Raw genomic sequence first — 19,155 nt, 5'->3', positions numbered from 1 at the left:
TTGTATACCTGTTTCAGATAGCTTTTGTATTGATAGGCAAAGGTTGAAGTAACTCTTCAGCCATGTAAATTAATTCCATCAGTGGATGCTCTTATCCTTGAACACACTTAATCAGAGACAGTTCCATGCATAAATGAGTCCTTCAGAGTCTCACACAGTCCAAGTACAAGAAACGTTTGCTTCGTGGACTCATCAAGGCAGACATCTTATCATGACCTACTCTACCTGTTGTCTGCTCACAGGGAATCTCACACCAGTCTGGTTTTAAGGTTGTCACTTCACTGGCAAGTGGTGCAGTAGCTGACTGGTTCTGATACCTGTTCAGTAAGAGAAACGTGCATAGGCTGGAAGAGATTTGGCTTTTAGCCACAGGAGTTTCTTGGTTTGACCAGTGAAGCCCTCCTCACACTAAAGGACCTAAGGGTCCGTGGATTGATCCAAGAAGTGACCTGGGTCTTGGTTTACAGGCCCCTACTTGAAAAGATTTCTGATGGCATTCTATTCTATGACAGAAGCCATTGGCAGTTACTGCTGAGCTGTTCAGTGAGGGTGACAAACCACTGTCTGAACAGTCCCAATGCAGGGTGGAGCCTTGGGTACTGGGGGGCTCAAAATCAAGTAGGTCTTTCAGAAAGCTGTGCTTTACCTTGGCAGAAGTTGTGTGCACGATGCACAACTTCCAGAAATACTTTGGTCTTTACGTAGCAACACTTTGTATTAGATGGTTGGATTGGTCCCCTTTGGCCTTACAACTCACTAATCTAGAAACACAACAGCTCCCAGCTTCAAATTGGTCTCCTTCCTGCACTTTTTCATCTGGTTACCCTGAGAAAGGCTGTTAGATTATGGAGCTTGACATGTTCAGGTGGGACACAAACTGCAGGAGCAGTCAGACTCCTGCTTTCCAAAAAGCCTCACTTCAGTGTCTATTCCTGTCCCTGACAAACCAGTCATGGGGAAGGTAGGAGGGCCATCATCACTAATGACTCACTAGTGGGCTGGAGAAGGATTTGGTCTTGCTCTTCTTGTGGCACCCCTGCTCAGGAGTAGTAGGGATGCTTGTCTGGGAAGGCCAGAGGGAGGCAATGCCCCTTTGCACCCTTCAGCAGCACAGTTGAGACCTCATCTCCTGACCAGGCAGCTGCTTTCTAGGCTGTCTTTCCTGCTAAGCTGCTCACTTACTTCTTGGGCACCCTGCAAAAAGTACAAGCAGTGCTGCTTTGAGGGTCTGAAGAGCACGGGGGAGTTTTCCAGGAGTCTGCAATGCCTCAGGCAAGCAGAATGATGTGAGAGAAGCAGCAGCTCTGTGCCCATTAGGCCTCAGCATTAAAATGCTGTTCTCCCTTGAAATACTAAGGTGGGTCCTGAGTCTCCCTTTTCCCTAGGCTAAGGAGCAGGTGGGTTGGATGGGTGCACAGAGTTGCCGTGGGCCATCGGGGGAGGCTGTTGTGAGTAGCCTGGAGGCAGCAGAGGTTTGCACAGTGTGTGTGGGGGTACATCTGCATGGGTGGGTGCATGCTGGCCACCCAGTCTGCTCTTTGCTGGCCCCAGGAGGGACACTTCGACTCCTTGTGCATTTTAAGTTGATCCTGCTCATGTTACCAAGTTTTATTTTGCTTTCTTTTAAGTGTTAATCTGAGTTTTTGCCTTACACATCATATGTGTGACTCTTACCCAGTCAACAGCCAACTTTTGACTTGCCCACACTATCATCCAAAGCTGGAGAACAAACTCACTGCTGCATCCCAAGGGAAGCTGTGGAGCTTCTGTCAAAGCAAGTCTCTTCTGTGAAGGGCCTGTCTGCAGACAGTGGCAGAGGAAAGGCTTGCCAAGCTCCTTGTGTCTCACCTGTCTTGTCTGAAGGATGCCACCAGGCACTTTGTCTACATTATGCCCTCCACTGTAGGTGTTGCTTTGGTGCTGTATCTTCCTACTCTCTTCCCTGTCACTTCTCTGCTGATTAACCAAAAGAGTGTGAGGATTCACTTTTTACCCCTGCTCCCTTTTCACTATACCAGATGGTAGGGCTGATCCTGTGCTGCCTCCCTCACATAGGCAACTGTTTGCTTCCACACATTGCTTTGACTTCCCTTTCCTCCAATGTAGCTCCCAATCAGCAGCCTGATGGTGCAAGCATTGTCTCTTCCAGCCCCATCAGTACTTAACTCTCCTTCATCTTTCATCTCTCCAGGCATCCGAAATGTTCCCTGCTCTCTGAGCACAGAAGTAGGCATTCAAAGTTACATGCAGTCTGCAACAGTTTCTGCAGGCAACTGGGCCTTGTTCCCAGCAAGCAGAGGTCACCAGGGCATTGGGAGGTCCTGCTGCCCTCTGCTTTCCCAGGTCTTCTGCCAATGCCAACCTGTGCCCAGCAAAGCTAAGGCACCATTTCTGAGCTTGAATTACCTGAGGTCCTTGCTGCCATGTGGACTGATGTAGGTTGTGTTCACCTTTGCACAGGCAGTGAGCAGGCAGGGTTGTCCCTGTGCCCCTGGAAGGCTGGCTCTGCTGCACTGGTGGCTGCAAGGACTGGAGCATGGGGAAGGGCAGCAGTCTTTTTTCAGGCATTTCTAGGTTTCTGTGTGCAGTGAAGAATGGAAGCTGCCTTTCACCTGCCATGGCAAAGCAAGATACTTGGTGTACTCCATTATTGCTTGGCCAAACAGCTTTCGAGTCTTAGGGAAACTGTGCTTTTTTTTTGGTGATGATGCTCTGCCCCCTCTGCTTAGGGCTGTTTCCTTCTAGATGAGCACCCAGGGATGGACCTGTGTCCCTTGTTCCTTCCCTGACTATGTGGGCTCTTTTCCTTCTCCAGACTTCCACTCTTGCCTTCTGTGCAAGCATGCTGTCTGCAGCATCCCGGGGCAGTGAGGCCAAATGACAGGGGGCTGATGCTGCCATGAGAGGGCTCCCATGCTGCCAGAGCCCTCTTGGAGCCAGACAGCAGTTTTGCAAGGCTGGAGAAGGGAAAGAACCAGGCAGATGTCCTGGATGTCCTGCTTTGCTTTGTCCAGGTCATCTCTCCTTTCCTGATCCCTCTTCCCACCCCCCCCCCCCCCAGATTTGTTTTGCTGCTCTTCCCCAGTGTGCTGTGTGGAGAGACTTACCCTGATCCCAATGAGAAGCAACGGTTGCCTGGATCCCACTCCTCCCCCTGTGGACAGTTAGCATTGCCAGGGCTTAGAAGTTAATGCAAACTGCAGGTGCTTTTTTGCCTGGGAGAGGGCAAGACCTGCTTACCTTGCACTGTACAAATCCATAGGCCAGGAAGCTACTGAGGCAGGTAACCAATGTGGCAGGCATGAAACATTCAGTCCCAGATTCCAGGGACATGTGCAAAGCAACACAACCACATTATCTGCTGTTCCCACATGGTGCCTGGCTCCCACCTGGTTAGGATGCAGCTTACAGCTGATGGTCATGGTTTTAAACCCCACCAGAACAAACTACCTCCAACCTCAGTCACCTGCTTTCCTTATCCGCTTTTGTTTCCTCCGCTTGTCTAGGAGTCAGTTTTCACAAGCCTTCCTGCAATCTGGTGTGTGAGCTTCCCTTCTGCCGCTCTTGCCTTCTGCAGCTTCCTACCTCTTCTGGTTTCCATCTGCTTCAGATCTTCACTGAAAGCATCTTTCTTCTCCCTACCAGTCTCTGTCGCACCCTCCACACTCCCCCCTTCCCTTACTGCCATTTGTTGTGTTTGGTAAAGTGAGCGTCCAGAACTGCTTTGGGAAAAGGTTTTCTCTGATGCAGAACAGCACTTCCATCTCCATGTTTTTCATCTGGCCTTCAAATACAAATTGCCCTCCCAGTGCCATTTTTGATGATCTGTGAGGATGGCAGGCAGTTGTCCATGTGTGTGTTCAGTGTTCTGTTGGCTGGGTAAAAGTTCCCTGTGCATTTTGGTTTGTCCTTCCATTCATTTCCCTTCATCTCCCCACTTCATTTATTTATCCCCAGCCCCCTCCGCCCCACCCCAAGAAGTCGAGTGTGTAAGCACCAGCTCCACCACCGTCCGGGTAAGTTGGGTGCCACCGCCCGCCCAGAGCCGCAATGGGGTCATCACCCAGTACTCCATTGCCTACCAGGCAGTGGAAGGAGATGACATCACCAAGCATGTGGTGGATGGCATTGGACGGGAGCATTCCAGCTGGGAGATCAAGGACCTGGAGAAATGGACTGAGTACAAGGTGTGGGTAAGGGCTCACACCGATGTGGGGCCAGGACCACAGAGCATCCCCGTGCACGTGCGCACTGACGAGGATGGTAGGTGCTACTGAACAGCTCCTTCAGCTACTGCCATGGGTTAACCAGGACTCTCCTAGCTGAGTTGCTGGAAAGGGGGGGGGAAGGGAGCAGGGACATTGATCTGGGAGTGCCTTTCAAGCAGGGCCAGAGGCTGTCAGGAGCAATGCTCCAGGGAGTGGGTCTCAACAGGTGCCCTGGAGTGGGGTTGGGGAATTGTTTTGCTGGCCCTTGCTCTGCCTCCAGGCTGTGTCAGGTATCCCATCATGGTCCCTTAGGGTCCTGTTTGTATCAGCAGTGCTTCCTGTGCATGTGAGGAGGCATTGCTCTGCTTTCCGTTGTGGTTTTATAGTGGGTGGTGGTGGATTCCTTTTTATTGAAGGTAAAATGAGCTCTCCCAGCCAAAGGCTTCTCTCGTGAGATCAGGACTTAAAGTTTACTTGTTGACTTGAAATCCAGCAAACTAAAGAGGGGGAAAGCAATCCATTTGAAAGTTGGAGATACTGCAGGAAAGCTGCTTCCTGCTCCAGCTTCCAGGCCAGCCACAGCTTATATAAAGCTGCTCTTCCACTCAAGAGTCAGAATACCACACGTACAGAGCACTTTACTGGATATGACAGCTTTAAAGAGAAATTGCATTGTATTAGCAGGGCTGTCAGTTATGTCATCGTGATTTAAGCCATTTCCTTTGAAACAGCCAGAGCTCAGGATGACAGTAGGAGCTTCCATGGCTTCATGCTGACCCAAGAAAGCTGCAGATTTGATGGGAGAAGAAAGAGATGGAGCGTCCAGGCAAAGAAAGCATGATCTCTGCATTGCCCAATCAGTGCAGGAAATTGAAACCAGACATGTTACAGTTTCCCTAAATGGGCTGCCACTGTCCCCCATGTCTCCATGGCTCTGGAAGTGGCATCTGGGAATGCTTGCTGACTGCGTTCGTGGGCTGGCAAGCACATCTGTGTGTGTCCTGCTGCCTGTATTGTTTGCTTCAGTTCTCATTCGGCAGAGTTGTAGCCCAGGGGAAGCTGTTAGCCCAGAAATGTCGCAGCAAGCTCTCTCAGTTAGTTTTTGGGCACCGTGGTTGGACATTCCAGCTTAGCTGTCAGGAGTGATTTTGTATTCCTCTGACATGCTGATGCTCAGTAGATACCCATGATGAAGGAATGAGAAATGCTAAACTGTGGTCTGAAAACAAATAGAACTTTGCCTGTTTGGATCTCAGATGCAGCACATACTTCCCATAGTGGGGTAGGACAGAGTTCCTCGAAACACTGTGATCTGCTCACATTCACATCTTTTTGTGTCCCTGCAACATCCCCATACCATGTCCTGCCTTCTCGTGCCAGCAGAGCTTGACACACAGCTTCTGTCTGGTTCTCAGGGAGGATCATGTTTTCCGCTTGGACTCCCAGCTGTGTGTGTGGGCAGGTGCCTTGCCAGGGCAGGAGAGCCCCATGGCTTGTGCAAGGTCACTGCACTAAGTGAATTGTGGATTACAGCATAGGCTGCTCCAGGCAGAAGGGGGTAACTGTTCAAGCACAGCCTCCTCCATTCCCATACCTTGAGTTGGCCTCATGGTGCTAAAATGCTCTGTTCCTCCTTTCTCTATTTTATTAAATTATCTACAATTATGAAGGACATCTGGGGAAGAATAATGAATTGCTGTGCAGCTTAAAAACTGTGCTTACCTGCTGGGTAGCCGTTTCTTCCCATTTAGTTGGTTGAAATAGCAATACTCATTACGTCTGCTTGTCAGGTATCCATCCCTAATTACCTAATACTGATTTCTTGCTGTGTTGAGAATTGGGGCATATGAGGTTCCAAACCCCTGGATTTTCCCAGGCCAGTGAAAGGTGAAAAGGGTCCTGCAGATGAGGTGATAAGAGGAAGCCCAGGTTCTTCACTTGGTACCTGGCACTTGGGTAGCATCAGTATCCTCCAGAGAGTGCACACCTCTGCTCCCAGCTGCTTCAGCCGAAGGAGCTTTCCAGGAGCAACTGAAAAGCTAATTTTTTAGAATTGACATTTTTGTCACAGTCAATGCAAGAGCAAAATGTAATAAGGAGGTAATTTTTCCAAATGGTAAATAGGGTATAAATACATTTTTAAACGGGCCTCACCTTGCAAGAAAATTGATATTTTCTGGGCAGTGTAATTTTTCATTTTATTATCAAAAAGCATTCAGCTAGCCGTGCATGAAATACAGTCCCCAGAGCTGTCACAATCCCCACAGGCCCCTTTATCTGGCTGAGTTCAGTGACTGCTGTCTGTGAGCTCTGGGTTATTGTTTTAGGATGGTGCTTTTCCCCCTCATTAACCTCTCACTGTCACGGGAAGAGCACGTGTGCGCTCTGGCTGGTGGCAGGTACCAGGGCTCCCTGCAAAAACAGGCTCAGCACCCAGTCGTGCTGCATGGGGCTGTTGGACTGCATTTAGATGGGTCTGAGAGGAGGTGCTGTGTCAGGCAAGAGGCAAAGAAGGCTTCAAAACCCTTGCCTGTGCCCCAGGGCACCCTGAGCAGCAGGGAGTCACTGTATTCTTTATATTTTGCTATATTCTTGTATTCTTCCTTGCTCCCCTGTTGCTGGAGATGAGAGGGATAGGTGGGTCTGATTCGGCACAAGGACTTTTATTAGGGGTGCTCCTGCATGTTGCAATTAGCTCTTTCCTGCTGAGAATAGCAAAAGGGAAGGGTTTAGGGATGTGGTCATGCTGAAAGATTGCAGTGTGGTGTGCTGGGCAGGTACAGGAAACTTGTACCAGTGGGGCCATCCTGGCAGTGAGGTGGGGGGAAGGTAGCAAAGGGTGAGAGGTAGTGACAGTGATTGTGTGGTACCTGCTAACTGCTGTCCCGTGTGTGTTGCAGTGCCCAGTGCCCCACCACGAAAGGTGGAGGTGGAGTCTGTGAATTCGACTGCCATCCGGGTGAGCTGGAAGCTGCCCATCTCCAACAAACAGCATGGGCAGATCCGCGGGTATCTGGTTACCTATGTGAAGCTGGAAAACAACGAGCCCCGAGGGCAGCCAGTGATCAAGGACGTCATGCTGTCAGAAGCACAGGTACAGTGTGGGGACCACCAGCTGGTGGGCATGGCACCTTCCCTCTCCACAGAGGGGTGGGCTGGCTGGGTCCAAGTATTTCTTGGCCACCTCTTGCAGCTCCAGAGCATGGGACTCAGCCTGCCTGAGCAAGGCAAACAGTTCATCCCTAAACTGTGGCTTAAACATGGGTAAAAAGTTTAATCAGGAAAGGATTGCTGTAGAAAAGATGATGTATTGGATGATGTTCCTCTCTTACCCCTTCTCTGATATGCACCTCTGCCTGCCACATCCTGCGCAGACTCCAACTGGAGCAAACTGTGCTTTGCCAGTCTGTTTATAAATGGTCAGAAAGTTTGAAATAAGCCTTGAATCTGTTTCTTTTGTGATGCTGATTATGTTCAGGGCAAAGTGTCTGTCTTGATAGCATCCACCTGAGTGCTGCCTGCTTGTGGGGTACGGGAGTGGCTCTGCACCCCTGAGTGGGCACAGCATGCCAGGCAGGATGGCACTCCTGGCTCAGCAAAGGCTCCACTCCCTCCTGCTCCTGCTTTTGCAGGGCAGGGACTTGGTGTTGCATTGCTTCTTGAAAGAAAACTGTAGGTGAAGCCGACTTAGTCTGGGAAAGGCTGAGGAGGAAGAAAAAAAATGAGGTGGAGGCCCACATTCCGTGTAAATGACTTTGTCCTCTGCATTCCCCACACAACAATCTGTTCATACTTAGGCAATCTCCTGGATACCTCTCTGGCTGTGAGCTGCAGCCCTCTTCCCACACACTGCTCCAGGCATGGCTGTGCACTCTGCGCAGCCCAGGAATGCGTAGTTGCCTCTTTTCCAAGGTCCAGGGAAGTTTTTGGTGCCCCATGTACAATGAAATACAACTCTTCTTTGGAACAGGGGTCCTTCATCCTGGATGACCCATACTGCTCTCAACAAAGATAATCGTATAAATGAAGAACAGGATCTGCTGCTGTTGGAAGCAACGAGGAATCGATTCAGAGCTGGCTTGCTTGAATGATGCCCAGTATAAATACTGGAGAGCTGCAACGATTAATTGATCTGTCTCCTGAATGCAGCTGTGAATCATTTATGCATTTGTCAGTGGGGAGTGCAGTGCATAGTGGCAGCTTTACTCCCCATTCATATTCCGAAGGATAAAACTCAGTAATAATGCGGATGGGGAGAACTTTGAAGAGAGAAAATACTTTGAGGGTCCTTGTAGTATTGTCTGGGGCACGTCTCTGTTTATGTTTCAGATGTTGCTTTGTTTTAATAGTTAGACAAGCTGCTTACTGCCCTTTACTTATGCCAGAAGAATATCATCTTCTGTGTTGTTCAGCTGGAGTTTGGAGTTAATGGGTTGGTCCCAAGTGTAGGTAGGCGAAGTTGGCAGTGTTTTTCTTCTTGGTGTTTTCAAATATTTTATGCTTGCCCAGCCAGTTCTGCTTTCACTCCTTACTCATACATTTCAGAGAGAGAAATCCCATGCTAATGTGCAGAATGAGGGTGCTAGAGCCAGAAACTTTTGAAGGAGTGCTGGATTTTGCATTAGTTTGAATGTGTGCATGAAGGAGGCAGGTTCCAGGAAGTTTCCTGGCCTGTCAGGCCACTTACCAGTCTTCCATATTTGGTGAATTTCTGTGGGAAGGTTCTTGATTTCTGTGATATTTTTTCCTGCTGTGTATGGTGCCGAACTCATCCACTGTAATTTTTGGGTGGAAGTGAAAATGATAGTCGCAAAGAAACGACTACTCTGAAAGAGTCATGTCATTCTTGGGATAAACTAATGACAACCCTACAAGGAAGAGGTTTCATTGACTTGGCAGAAGAGATCTCTATTTCCTGAAAGAGTGAGAAGCCAGGCATGACCTGTGCTTGTGATGAAACACATCTGCACCAGATGCTGAAGAGCCCTGTAAGAACTGCCGTCTTTCAGTACAGCAGTGCATGTCCTTGCTAACAGCCAGATGAGACTTTAACAAGTAGTCCTGGAAGAGTTATTTTCCATGAAAGAAAACAAAAAGATGCACTGGAAAACCTGCCCCTGAAGGTCATAGGATGAAGATGGACACAGTTCAGTACTCACAAACACTCATAAACATTTATACCAGTGCACAGGGAGAGAATTAAACTGATTGAAAATCTTGGGGTCAGAGAAGAAAATCTCTGGACAGGTAGGCAGAGCCCCTCCTCCTGCCTAGCCAGGCTGTCTGCTGGTTTGGGTAGGTATGTAACACGTAATCTGCTTCCTGCAGACAGCGTGAAGACATTGATACTAAAGCTGACTCATGGTTTTTCCTTATTGAAGGTGAGAAATGGAGAGAGAGTAAACGAAGATGAAAGGAGAAGGGCGAGGGAATAGAGATGTTAGCTATGCAGATAATATGGATTCTGAGCTTTCAAAACCGTTTGAGCGGAAAGAGACGTGGGGGCCCTGGTGCGGGAGAGATCACGTTTTATATTACAGCCTCCTGCCTGGGCAGAGTAATCAGTTGTTAAGAAGGTCCTGTGATGGAGCTGAGGCCTCTCCCTCCCCTCTGTGGCTGTGCCTGTGACTGATTACCTCCGTCAGGATTCTGTTTGCCTTCCAGTCTCAGCTCTCACCTCCTGCTGACAGCCCGATGGACAAGCAAATGTGACTCTGCCCTGTGGAGGAGCTCCCAGGGTGTGTACAACTGCAGAGCTGGATCGGGTACCCACAGCACCTCTTGCCCAGGCCATGCCCGTCACGGCTCAGCCGGGTCCAATGGTGGGCAATGGCAGAAGATTCCTCTCTGTGCCCTGGGTCTTGCATAAAGCACATCCAAGCACCGAGAGAGGGCTTTTGAAATGAGCCCAGTGCAGGAGCTGCACTCCACCACTACTACAAGTCCTCGCCAGCTCAAGGGAGCAGGGTTTAGCAGGGCCATGGGACACAAGCATTAGGCTTGACAGAGGCGGGCAGGGGCCCACCTCATTTCCTTGGTCTCCAGTCCCTGGGCAGCTGCTGCATGTTAGGAGGGGGCAGTGGGCTTGAACCCCTCCATCCCTACAGGTCCAGCCTGCCCAAACAACTTTTCAGGGCCGGCTGGTGACAGCTGGCTACACGGAGGTCAGGCTGTGTGGAGAAGAGACTCCTGCCACCTTCTTCTCCTGCTGTGCAAACAGTCATGGCACAGGAAAGGTATGTGCTGCCCACAAGAGGGGCTGCACACTCACAGGAGGATGGCATGGTCTCTGCAGGCAGCAGTTCTCCAACGAGTGTGCAGACTGAGTGCACATCCCACCAGCTTGCTCCAGAAGAGCAGGAAGAAGAAATGGCAATCACTTCAAGCTATTGGATTGAGATCAAAGGAGAAAGCAGAGACTTCCGTTCTCCTTGAGCAGTGCCTATCCCAGGCACAACGCAGAGGAATTTACAGCCTCCCTCTGTTGTTTGGTGACAGTCAAGGATCTTTATCTGAATGTACTTGGAACATGTCATACACATGCACTTATCTAGGGGAGTCTAGCGTGGAGGTGGATGTTCTCTGCTTCCTAAGTCGAACAAAACTGTGAGGCATCATGCAAGAGGCACTTCAGGTAAAGGACCAAGGTGAAGTTCTGATACCCTCAGACCCGTCTGCATCTCATTGATTTGAGTACCTGAGATTATGTCTGGAGTTCCACTGTTGCGCCACAGTCACTGAAGCAGAGAGGAGAAGGATCTGCAGGAAAACCAATACTGGCTTTCCATGGCTGGGACCGTGGAGGGATTGAATCTGTCTTTTGCAAGAGCCTTGGTCAGGGAAAACAGCCGTTCCCTGGTGAGACATGACTATGCTGTGTTGAAGTGTAAAATGAAACATTAAAGCATTGCAGCTGCCATAAATACACACTGTTAGCTTTAGCACTTCCCAGAGCCATCCTGCTTCATGCACACAGCCCTCTCTCAGTTCTTTTTATGACTGCTCCTGGGTTTTTCAGATCAATTTGTCTTACTGACCAGTCTTAAGCAGTTAAGAAGCAATTGAGCTAGTTTGAGGAAGGAAACGTTTTGATCTGTAGATTAAATTTTTGTAATGAAACTGAATTTCTACCAAGGTATTTATGCAGGCCTGGCTTTTCACAGTTGTTACTCCAGCACAGATCTCAAGGCATTTCTTTGCACTCTGATCTAATGCAAGATTAAAGTCCACTGAAACATTAGAGCAAACAGAGTTTGAACATTAAACACTTGGTTTAAAATCCTAGTGCATGATAAACTTACTGCTGTGGTATGAGAGGCCTCCTGAGCCCAGCTCTGCTCTGCTGTTGCTTGTAGTGAAGTGTCACATTCTGCTCCTGTTGCTATATGGAGGCAGGCTGGGGTGTTCCCAGCCACGTGGCTTCCACCCACCAGGGACATGCTTTTGTAGGAGAAGTGTACTTCCTGGAGGAAGAGCTACCTGGCCTTGTACCCCTCCTGTGGCAGGACTTACGGCAGGACTTCTGCCAGGTTTTAGATTGGCAGGGTGGAGTGTGTGGCTGTTGACCATGGTGTGGGCTGGCTGGCATGGGTGGGACATAAACAGCAATGACTTGGCTTCAGCTAAGTGTGCAACAGTGGAAATGGCACCAAGATATGTGTGGAAAGACAGCCTTTAGTGACATAATACTTAGGGGGGGTCTTGGCTTTATAGGAAGTATTTAGGGGCAACTTGACCTCTTTGCTGAAATTTACTGTTAAGATGGTTTAGGGGATAATTGTACTGCAGTCTCATGGCATCTAATAAGTGAACTGTAATAAAGTCTTAGAGGAACATTTCTCTAATAACTTCTTCTTTCTGAATTTAGAGAATAAAATAGCAAATATTTTGAAAGCATGCCATGTATTTTACTGCTGAGGTGAGTACTATGCCAATGTGATAGGCTGCAGCCTGCAAAAGGCACCTCAAATAGCCTGAGTTCAAAAGGCAACTTGTGTCTTTGATGCTGTTTAGTACTTCTGTAGCACTTGCAGGTTCCCAAACACTCCAGCAGTGTAGGCTGAGCTTCCCAGGGTCCTGAGGAAGTTGGTATCTGAGCAGTTTCACAGCTGGCAGGTCAGGCTTAGAAGCAAGGTTTGCCAGGGCTCACACTGTGAGTCAGGGGCAATAATACCTATCTTCACTTTCATCTCTGTGCTTGAACCCATGGACTGGTGCTTCCTCCAGGCACATTTAGTAACGTGAGCTGTAACACATCACCTTGGCTGAGAGAGTTCGCTGTGATCTCTGCAAGCCTTCCTTTGGTGCCCCAACCACAAAGAACAGTGCTTTGTGCATGCATGGCAGCAGCCGAGCTCTACTGTCTCACCACCCCAATGCAGCTTTGATGCCTTACAAACCCAAATCCAGCCGGAAGAGTTCAGAGCCCGTATTCTACTGCCATGGCCAGGAATCCATGTGAGCTTTTGGTGGGAAATAGTTTGTGTGGAAGCTTTCCCTGCAGGGCTGCTCTTGCCAAATTTGTGTTTGCCATTTGGTGTTGTGTCATTGGGAGTGAGCAGCTGTTTCCTCAGTACATGCAGGAGTTTGAACCTGTCTCCAAGCCACACACCACTGTTGGAGAGGAGCAGCTTAGTGTGAAGCTCTGTGTAAGATCTCAGGTTCTCTTGCACTGTTGATGACAGATGGCACTTTTCGGTTTTCTGAAGTCTCCAGAGCATTTTCTTGCAAATGATACAAGAAAGAGAAGCTCTAGAAATGTTGCATTGGTGCTTCCCTGCAGAGAGTGCCTCTGTGTTGAAGTCTTTGGTTCTCAACAAGAGGTGGTGGCTAGAACATCGCTAGAACAGAAACTGGAGCCTAGTTGGTACGACCTATCCTTTCTTGCTTCTGCTCATGGAAGAGGCAGGAAAATGCAAACAAAGCCAGAAGGGGAAAGTACTGCAAAGTACAAAAAGTGAGGGGTGACATCTCCACCCAAGTGAGAAGGAGGCTCTTTGTCTGTTTGTGTGAGTGATCTCAGACTCATTGCGCAGGCTAGCAGCATGTCAAAAATTGCTCTATGCCATTTCTTCCCTTGGCACAGCTTGTGCCAAGTGACCCTCTGTGTATAAGTGTTGTAATTCCCCCAGCCCAGTTCTGCTAACCCCTGCTGTTGTTGTCGTTGTCATCCCTTTCCTACATGTTGCCCCTTAAAATTCTGTGTCTCCATTTTTCTCTCCTCCTTCCTTTCTTCCCCATCAGTGGAGAGCTGAGGACTCCGTCGACCATGTAAGTACCACTTGTGTGTATTCCAGGTTGGAAGAGAGGGGTTTGGTAAATCGATTTGTGATTTTTGTAGACACAGTACTGTCAAAACATTCCTTTCACTCCCTTAATGAGGCTGGAGAGTTACATTGTGAAACCTTCCACAAGCAGCAAATCCAGAGAAAATTGGCATTTAGATTGCTCCTAAACGCAGAAAAGCAATTGACATTTCCTATAATCTGTATTTCCAGCTTGTTGCAGTGCAGTTTTAAGCAGGTTCAAGTGATCGACTCAGGAGGCTGATCCTGCAGTAGTTGGCCCACCAAGTTATGTGGTAAAATTAGATACATAATCTTTAAACCACATTGATCGTAGTCATGAGAAATAACCTACACCCTCAACCATGACCTTTGGTTGAAACACAGATAGTAATAAGAAAACAATCACATTTAAACAGTTAAATTCAATTTTTCCCCACATAATTTTGAGATATAAATTTGGAGGAACAAACTAGAAAATGACCTTTTTAGAGTCAGCAATTCAATTACGTGCCCTACTGTGAGTTTCCCCAGCATGATACATTTCTCCTCCTGCTTTATATGGAGGATTCTTGCTCGGAGTGGCTATGTCATGACAGCACTGTGTTTGTATTATGCAATCAGACCTTCTTTCATCCATCCCTCATCTCTCTCCCCTCCTCCCAGCTTGCTTGCTTTGCTCCTGGTGGCATGCTTTCGCGTGAGAAATTCTCTTTGCATGGGTTTGGGAGGAGTGAATTCTCTTGGGATGTTCAGAGTCTGCAGGTTTTGTGAGAGTGCTTCCCCGCGGGTCCATTGGCACCGATCAGACCGTGCGTCCACTCACCTGCACACATGATCTGCTGCAGGGGCGGAGTTGGGATCGGACTCTGGTTCACACGGTGATTTTGGCGGGGTTCTTGTTGGTGCTTGTTGATACTTCTCTGGGCTGGCTGGTTCTGCAATGGTAACGTGGTGATTTTGATGAGTAAGCCTGGGCAGGTAACCTGAACCAGCAGCACTGACTGGAAATCAGCAGGTTTAATAGTGTGGGTGTTTGTGTGAGTGAGTGATGGGAGAGTGGCTGTGCTCTGAGAGCAACCACAGGCACCCCTCGTACCCCTGAAGCTGGCAAGGATCCCCCAGGCAGAGATCAGGCCCCTGCAGCAGCTTCTGACAGTGCCCATGCTGCCTGTTCTCAGCAGCTCAAACTTAACCCTCTCCATCTCTGCTCTTCTCCTTGTCTGAAGGGGTAAATAACCAACACAAAGCCTCTGCCTCCTTTCCAAAAGTTTCCCCAGCCCCTTCTCCAGCCTGGTCATCTCTTGCTCTCTGATCCATTATTATCTGGGTTATTAGTGCTAGTGGCCCAGACACTCCCACAACACCCACAGATGAACACTGCTCAGGGGTACCTGCCCGAGCTGCTGGGAGCTGCTGAGCTCGCTGTGCTCACTCATTTGCAGGCCTGGCCAGCCAGGCTTGGCACCAGTCACTTTGCTGCTGGAGGCCAGGAGGGAGGAGCAGTGCTCTCCTCTTTGATCTCAAATTGAAGTGCGGAGCCATGCCCTCCTCCTGCCCAGAGAAAGCCAGGGCATGCAAGGATGCACCCCGTGAGTCCGCCCCCTCACAGACCTCCCACGATGCAGGTTTTCCCTCCAGGTTTTGCCAGTGCCTTGCACTGACCCATCCCATCCCTGCAACCCAGTGCCTGGCAGGGAGGGTGAACATGATGCTTAGAGCTGCAGGTGCTCCCTGCCCGGGGCCCCCACCCCTGCACTGCCTCCCTGTGTTCCCCATGGCCCTGCTTCAAGAGACAACTTTAAAAACCCTGGAATTAGCCCCCAAGAGGTTCTCATAGCCAGGTGAACTGGCTTTTGCTCTGGTTCACAGCTCCGTAGTCCTCTTACATAGCTTTCACACAGGACCATATCTGGATCAGATCTCCCTCTTGGCAGAAGCCATGGGAGAGCACAGCTGCTGACGTGCTGGTGGGTCCCTGAAAAGGCCAAATGTTAAAGGCAGGGGTTGAAATCAGGCAGGTGAGTGTTGGAGTGGCAGCAGTTGTTGTTTGCTGGCTCTGTGCAACACGTGTGTTTGAGCACGATGCATGAGTGTGGACCAGAGAGTGTTGTCAGTGTGTTGCTGTTGGAGACACTGACCCTGGTGCCTTCCTTTTGCTCACTCCAGTAACAAGTATTTGCTCTTCTTGTTTGCCTCTTCTCTGCCTCGTGAATGTGCTCCCAGGAGACAGTCATTGGAGGCCTGCTGCCAGAAACCACCTACTCTGTCACAGTTGCTGCCTACACCACCAAAGGAGATGGTGCCCGCAGCAAGCCCAAAGTCATCACCACCACAGGGGCAGGTGAGTGTGGGGAGCAGGTGTCACAGTCTCATAGGGGTGGTGGTAAAACCTCCCAAGAGGTGCGTGGGGAGTATGGCCAAGAGGAAGCAAGAGGGTTGGAGACGCTGCAGAGGTACAAACTCTTGTGATCTCCAGCCCGTACTTAACAGGCTTTGCCACTGGATCACATGAGCAAAGTGCAGCAAACAGATGGAGAGCCACTACCAGGGCTGGTGAGAGAGCAGTGAAACTCATGGGTCTGAGCTCATCTGCAGTCCAGAGACCTGTGAAGAGGAAGCCTGAAAGTCCAGGCCCTCCCTCAGCTTTGGAATCCTGGCCTGTCCTCACCTTGTTCCTGTAGGCAAGTGCCATTTCTTGCTTCCTGTGGTGACTGCAGTGCTGCCTGGAATGGCCCCTGGCACAGAGGGCTCCTAAGAGGTGCTTCTCAGCTCCCCCCTGCCAGTGATACTGCTGTTTCCCTAGGCTTACAAAGCAGAGCCTGGCTGCTCCTAGAGCCATGGTAAAACCTGGAATGCAACAAATCTGCTGTAGAAGTGCTGCGGACACAACTTCTAGGTCCTGGTGATCCCAGCTGGTTTGGTTCTGCTGTCTCAGTAGATGGTACCTGTGCCTGGAGCAGGGGCACCCAGGAGTCATCTGGCGCTTCCCTCCAGGTGTGGTCAAGCTTGCCTTTGGCTGTGGCACCAACTAGTTGACACTGTCTCTTGTCCACTCACATTTTCCTCTCACTAGGCTGTCCTATAACCAGTAATCCTGCTGCTTTCTCACACCAACCACAGGAGCAGTATTTACCACTTGTTATTATGGGAATGCAGCTTGTGCAAACTGAGAGCGTTTGTTCCTGGTGCTTTTAAACAAGGAGCAGCTTGCCATCTCCTCCGCACTGCATATGGGGAGCTCCAGAGGTAGTTTCCACTGTCACAATCTCGAATGCTGTCTCCCTAGTGCCTTGCCATGATGTATTTTCTGTTCATCAAATTGCTACAGCTGTCCTATAAACAGGAAGAGCTTCCTAAACATCCCAGTGTTGTACTGTAAACCACAGTAGGTCCTCCCATGTTATGATGCACATTTTGAGGTTAATATTTGGAATCATCTTTGAAAATACTGTGTCCCTTAATACTAGCTGCTGTTAGACATTGTATTGTGAGTGCAAGGAGGATGGCACTGGCAATGGGAATGTAATTGTATATTAAATACCTACAAAACAGCCCTCAGACCTGCCTTCATACCGGCTCGGCTGCAGGTCTGACCTCAAAGGAGAGCATTGGTGTCGCCCTCTGATGGCAAAAAGGGGGTGTAATTCTGGCAAATAATGGTTTTCTCTTGTGCTCGACTGTGGGCTCATACATTTCAAAACTGCAAGGATATTTAACTAGGTTTGGCTGCAATCCCATTTTTGTTTTCGTATCAATGGCCCCATGCCTTTGATTCTGAGTATCTTCCCTATCAGTTGATTTGTTTACAAGTCTGAGCTGATGTGAAGACGCATCCTTTTTTTAACTGAAGGAGATCAAGGTATTAAACCATCAATTTAAAGCCATCAGTTCCTAACCAGTGATGGCAGCACCCCTTGACTTGTGCAGCATAAGCAAACCTGTGGAATGCTTGCGTTCACCTCTCACATCGACACTGACATCACGAATCTGCTCCTCAACTAAACCAGAATGTATTCTGATGGCAAACAGCCCACCCAGCTCTGCTCGCTGCCTCTGCAGATGGTAAAACTGCAAGGTTTCAGGATGAAACTTGTCTGCCTCCAGACAGACCAGGGTGCTGGAATTGGGCTCCAGGGTGTCTGTTGTGGTACAGTGCATCAGGGCCAGCATGGCCTGGTGCTGTGCACTGGCTGGAGTGTCTGAAGACCACTGATTGGGAGGACGGGATTCAGATCTTCTCTGAGATACATATGATGCTTTGAGGTACCTTAAACGTTTCCTGTAAAAGGGGATGAATTTTGGGGCAGGATATGGCTGAATTTATTTCCGGTTTAAATGGCAGCACATGGGAAAATGGCAACCAAGAGCTGGCTGGCTCCAGCTTCCCTCACCACTGGATTAGGGTCAGTCTGCCACTATCCCTGTGAATTGTCTGTCATCCTCTTCACCCTGTTGTCTGAACTTTCCCACTTTCCTCAATACGGACTGAGCAGCACGGAAGCGGTCCTTCCTTCCCCTCCTCCCAGGCTATAGATGGTCATTGTGTGTTTATGTTTCAGTCCCGGGGAAGCCCACCATGATGATTAGCACGACAGCCATGAACACAGCCCTCATCCAGTGGCACCCACCCAAGGAGATGGTAGGGGAGCTGCTGGGTTACCGGCTGCAGTACAGACGTCTGGATGAGGAAAAAATGAACACGATAGACTTCGGGAAGAGAGACCATCACTACACGGTGACCAACCTGCACAAGGGGGCCACGTACCTCTTCAAATTGTCTGCTAAGAACAGAGCTGGCCCAGGAGAGGAGTTTGAGAAGGAGATCACGACGGCCGAAGATGTGCCAAGCGGCTTCCCACAGAACCTGCGTGTGGTGGGTCTCACTACTTCCACCACAGAAGTTGCTTGGGACCCCCCAGTCTTGGCAGAAAGGAACGGCAAGATCGTCAACTACACAGTGGTATACAGGGACATAAATAGCCAGCAGGACCTGGTTAACATGACCAAGGACACGAGTATCACTTTGACAAATTTGAAACCTGATACCACTTACAACATCAAAGTGAGGGCCCGCACCAGTAAAGGGGCTGGGCCACTCAGCCCCAGCATCCAGTCCCGGACCATGCCTGTAGAGCAAGGTAAGTGCCCCTCTAACAAGCCCTAACAGGAAGCTCTGCCTCCAGGACAGGGAGCTTTGCTTTGGTTCACGAAGCTTTGCTCCCCTCTGCTCTGACTGTTGTGATCAGGTACTGTGTGGCTCCCTAGTCTAAAACTAGTTCAGTGAGGGGAGGCTCAGCAAAGATTTTCTAAACTTGCCATCTGGGGGGAGAGGGGTGTTGGTGGTACCTTAATTGCATCCACAGGCACACTTGGATGTTTTATCTGTACATGAAGGTCTCTTACTTGAACTGGAGCAGCTGTCTCAGTCGGATCATCTGCAGATCCAGTACCTGAATAACACTGCTGTTTGATCATGACGAAGGGCCAAGGGAGTGTGAGTGGAGTGGGGATAGAGAAAGGCTGCAGTTCAGCCTACAACTTCCTTTCTGTGATGCTGAAAAGTATAGTCAAAAAGCAGAACTCCTCTGGAGACTATAGATTTGGTAAAAGGCTGCTGCTCTCTTCTCGTCATTTCTTACTTCTCTGCTGTAGCTGAACTC

The 19,155-nt window shown here is 49.4% G+C and overlaps 1 protein-coding gene across 17 annotated transcripts in view; it reads left to right on the top strand.

Moving 5' to 3' along the window:
* PTPRF (protein tyrosine phosphatase receptor type F) overlaps positions 1-19,155 on the top strand; it is a 379,859-nt gene that overhangs the window by 312,201 nt on the left and 48,503 nt on the right. For 8 of the 17 annotated variants that reach the window (XM_039556062.1, XM_039556069.1, XM_039556064.1 and 5 more), the window contains 5 exons: positions 3,958-4,263; positions 7,109-7,302; positions 13,452-13,478; positions 15,719-15,836; positions 18,055-18,633. In XM_039556062.1, coding sequence (XP_039411996.1) covers positions 3,958-4,263; positions 7,109-7,302; positions 13,452-13,478; positions 15,719-15,836; positions 18,055-18,633 — 1,224 coding nt within the window. The remainder of the gene's footprint in view (positions 1-3,957; positions 4,264-7,108; positions 7,303-13,451; positions 13,479-15,718; positions 15,837-18,054; positions 18,634-19,155) is intronic. The other 9 variants (XM_039556076.1, XM_039556072.1, XM_039556075.1 and 6 more) reach the window with 3 other exon arrangements.

The sequence above is a fragment of the Corvus cornix genome, chromosome 8 (genome assembly GCF_000738735.6).
Source record: "Corvus cornix cornix isolate S_Up_H32 chromosome 8, ASM73873v5, whole genome shotgun sequence".
NCBI classification, from domain to species: Eukaryota; Metazoa; Chordata; class Aves; order Passeriformes; family Corvidae; genus Corvus; species Corvus cornix.
This window is presented reverse-complemented; position numbering and strand designations above follow the sequence as displayed.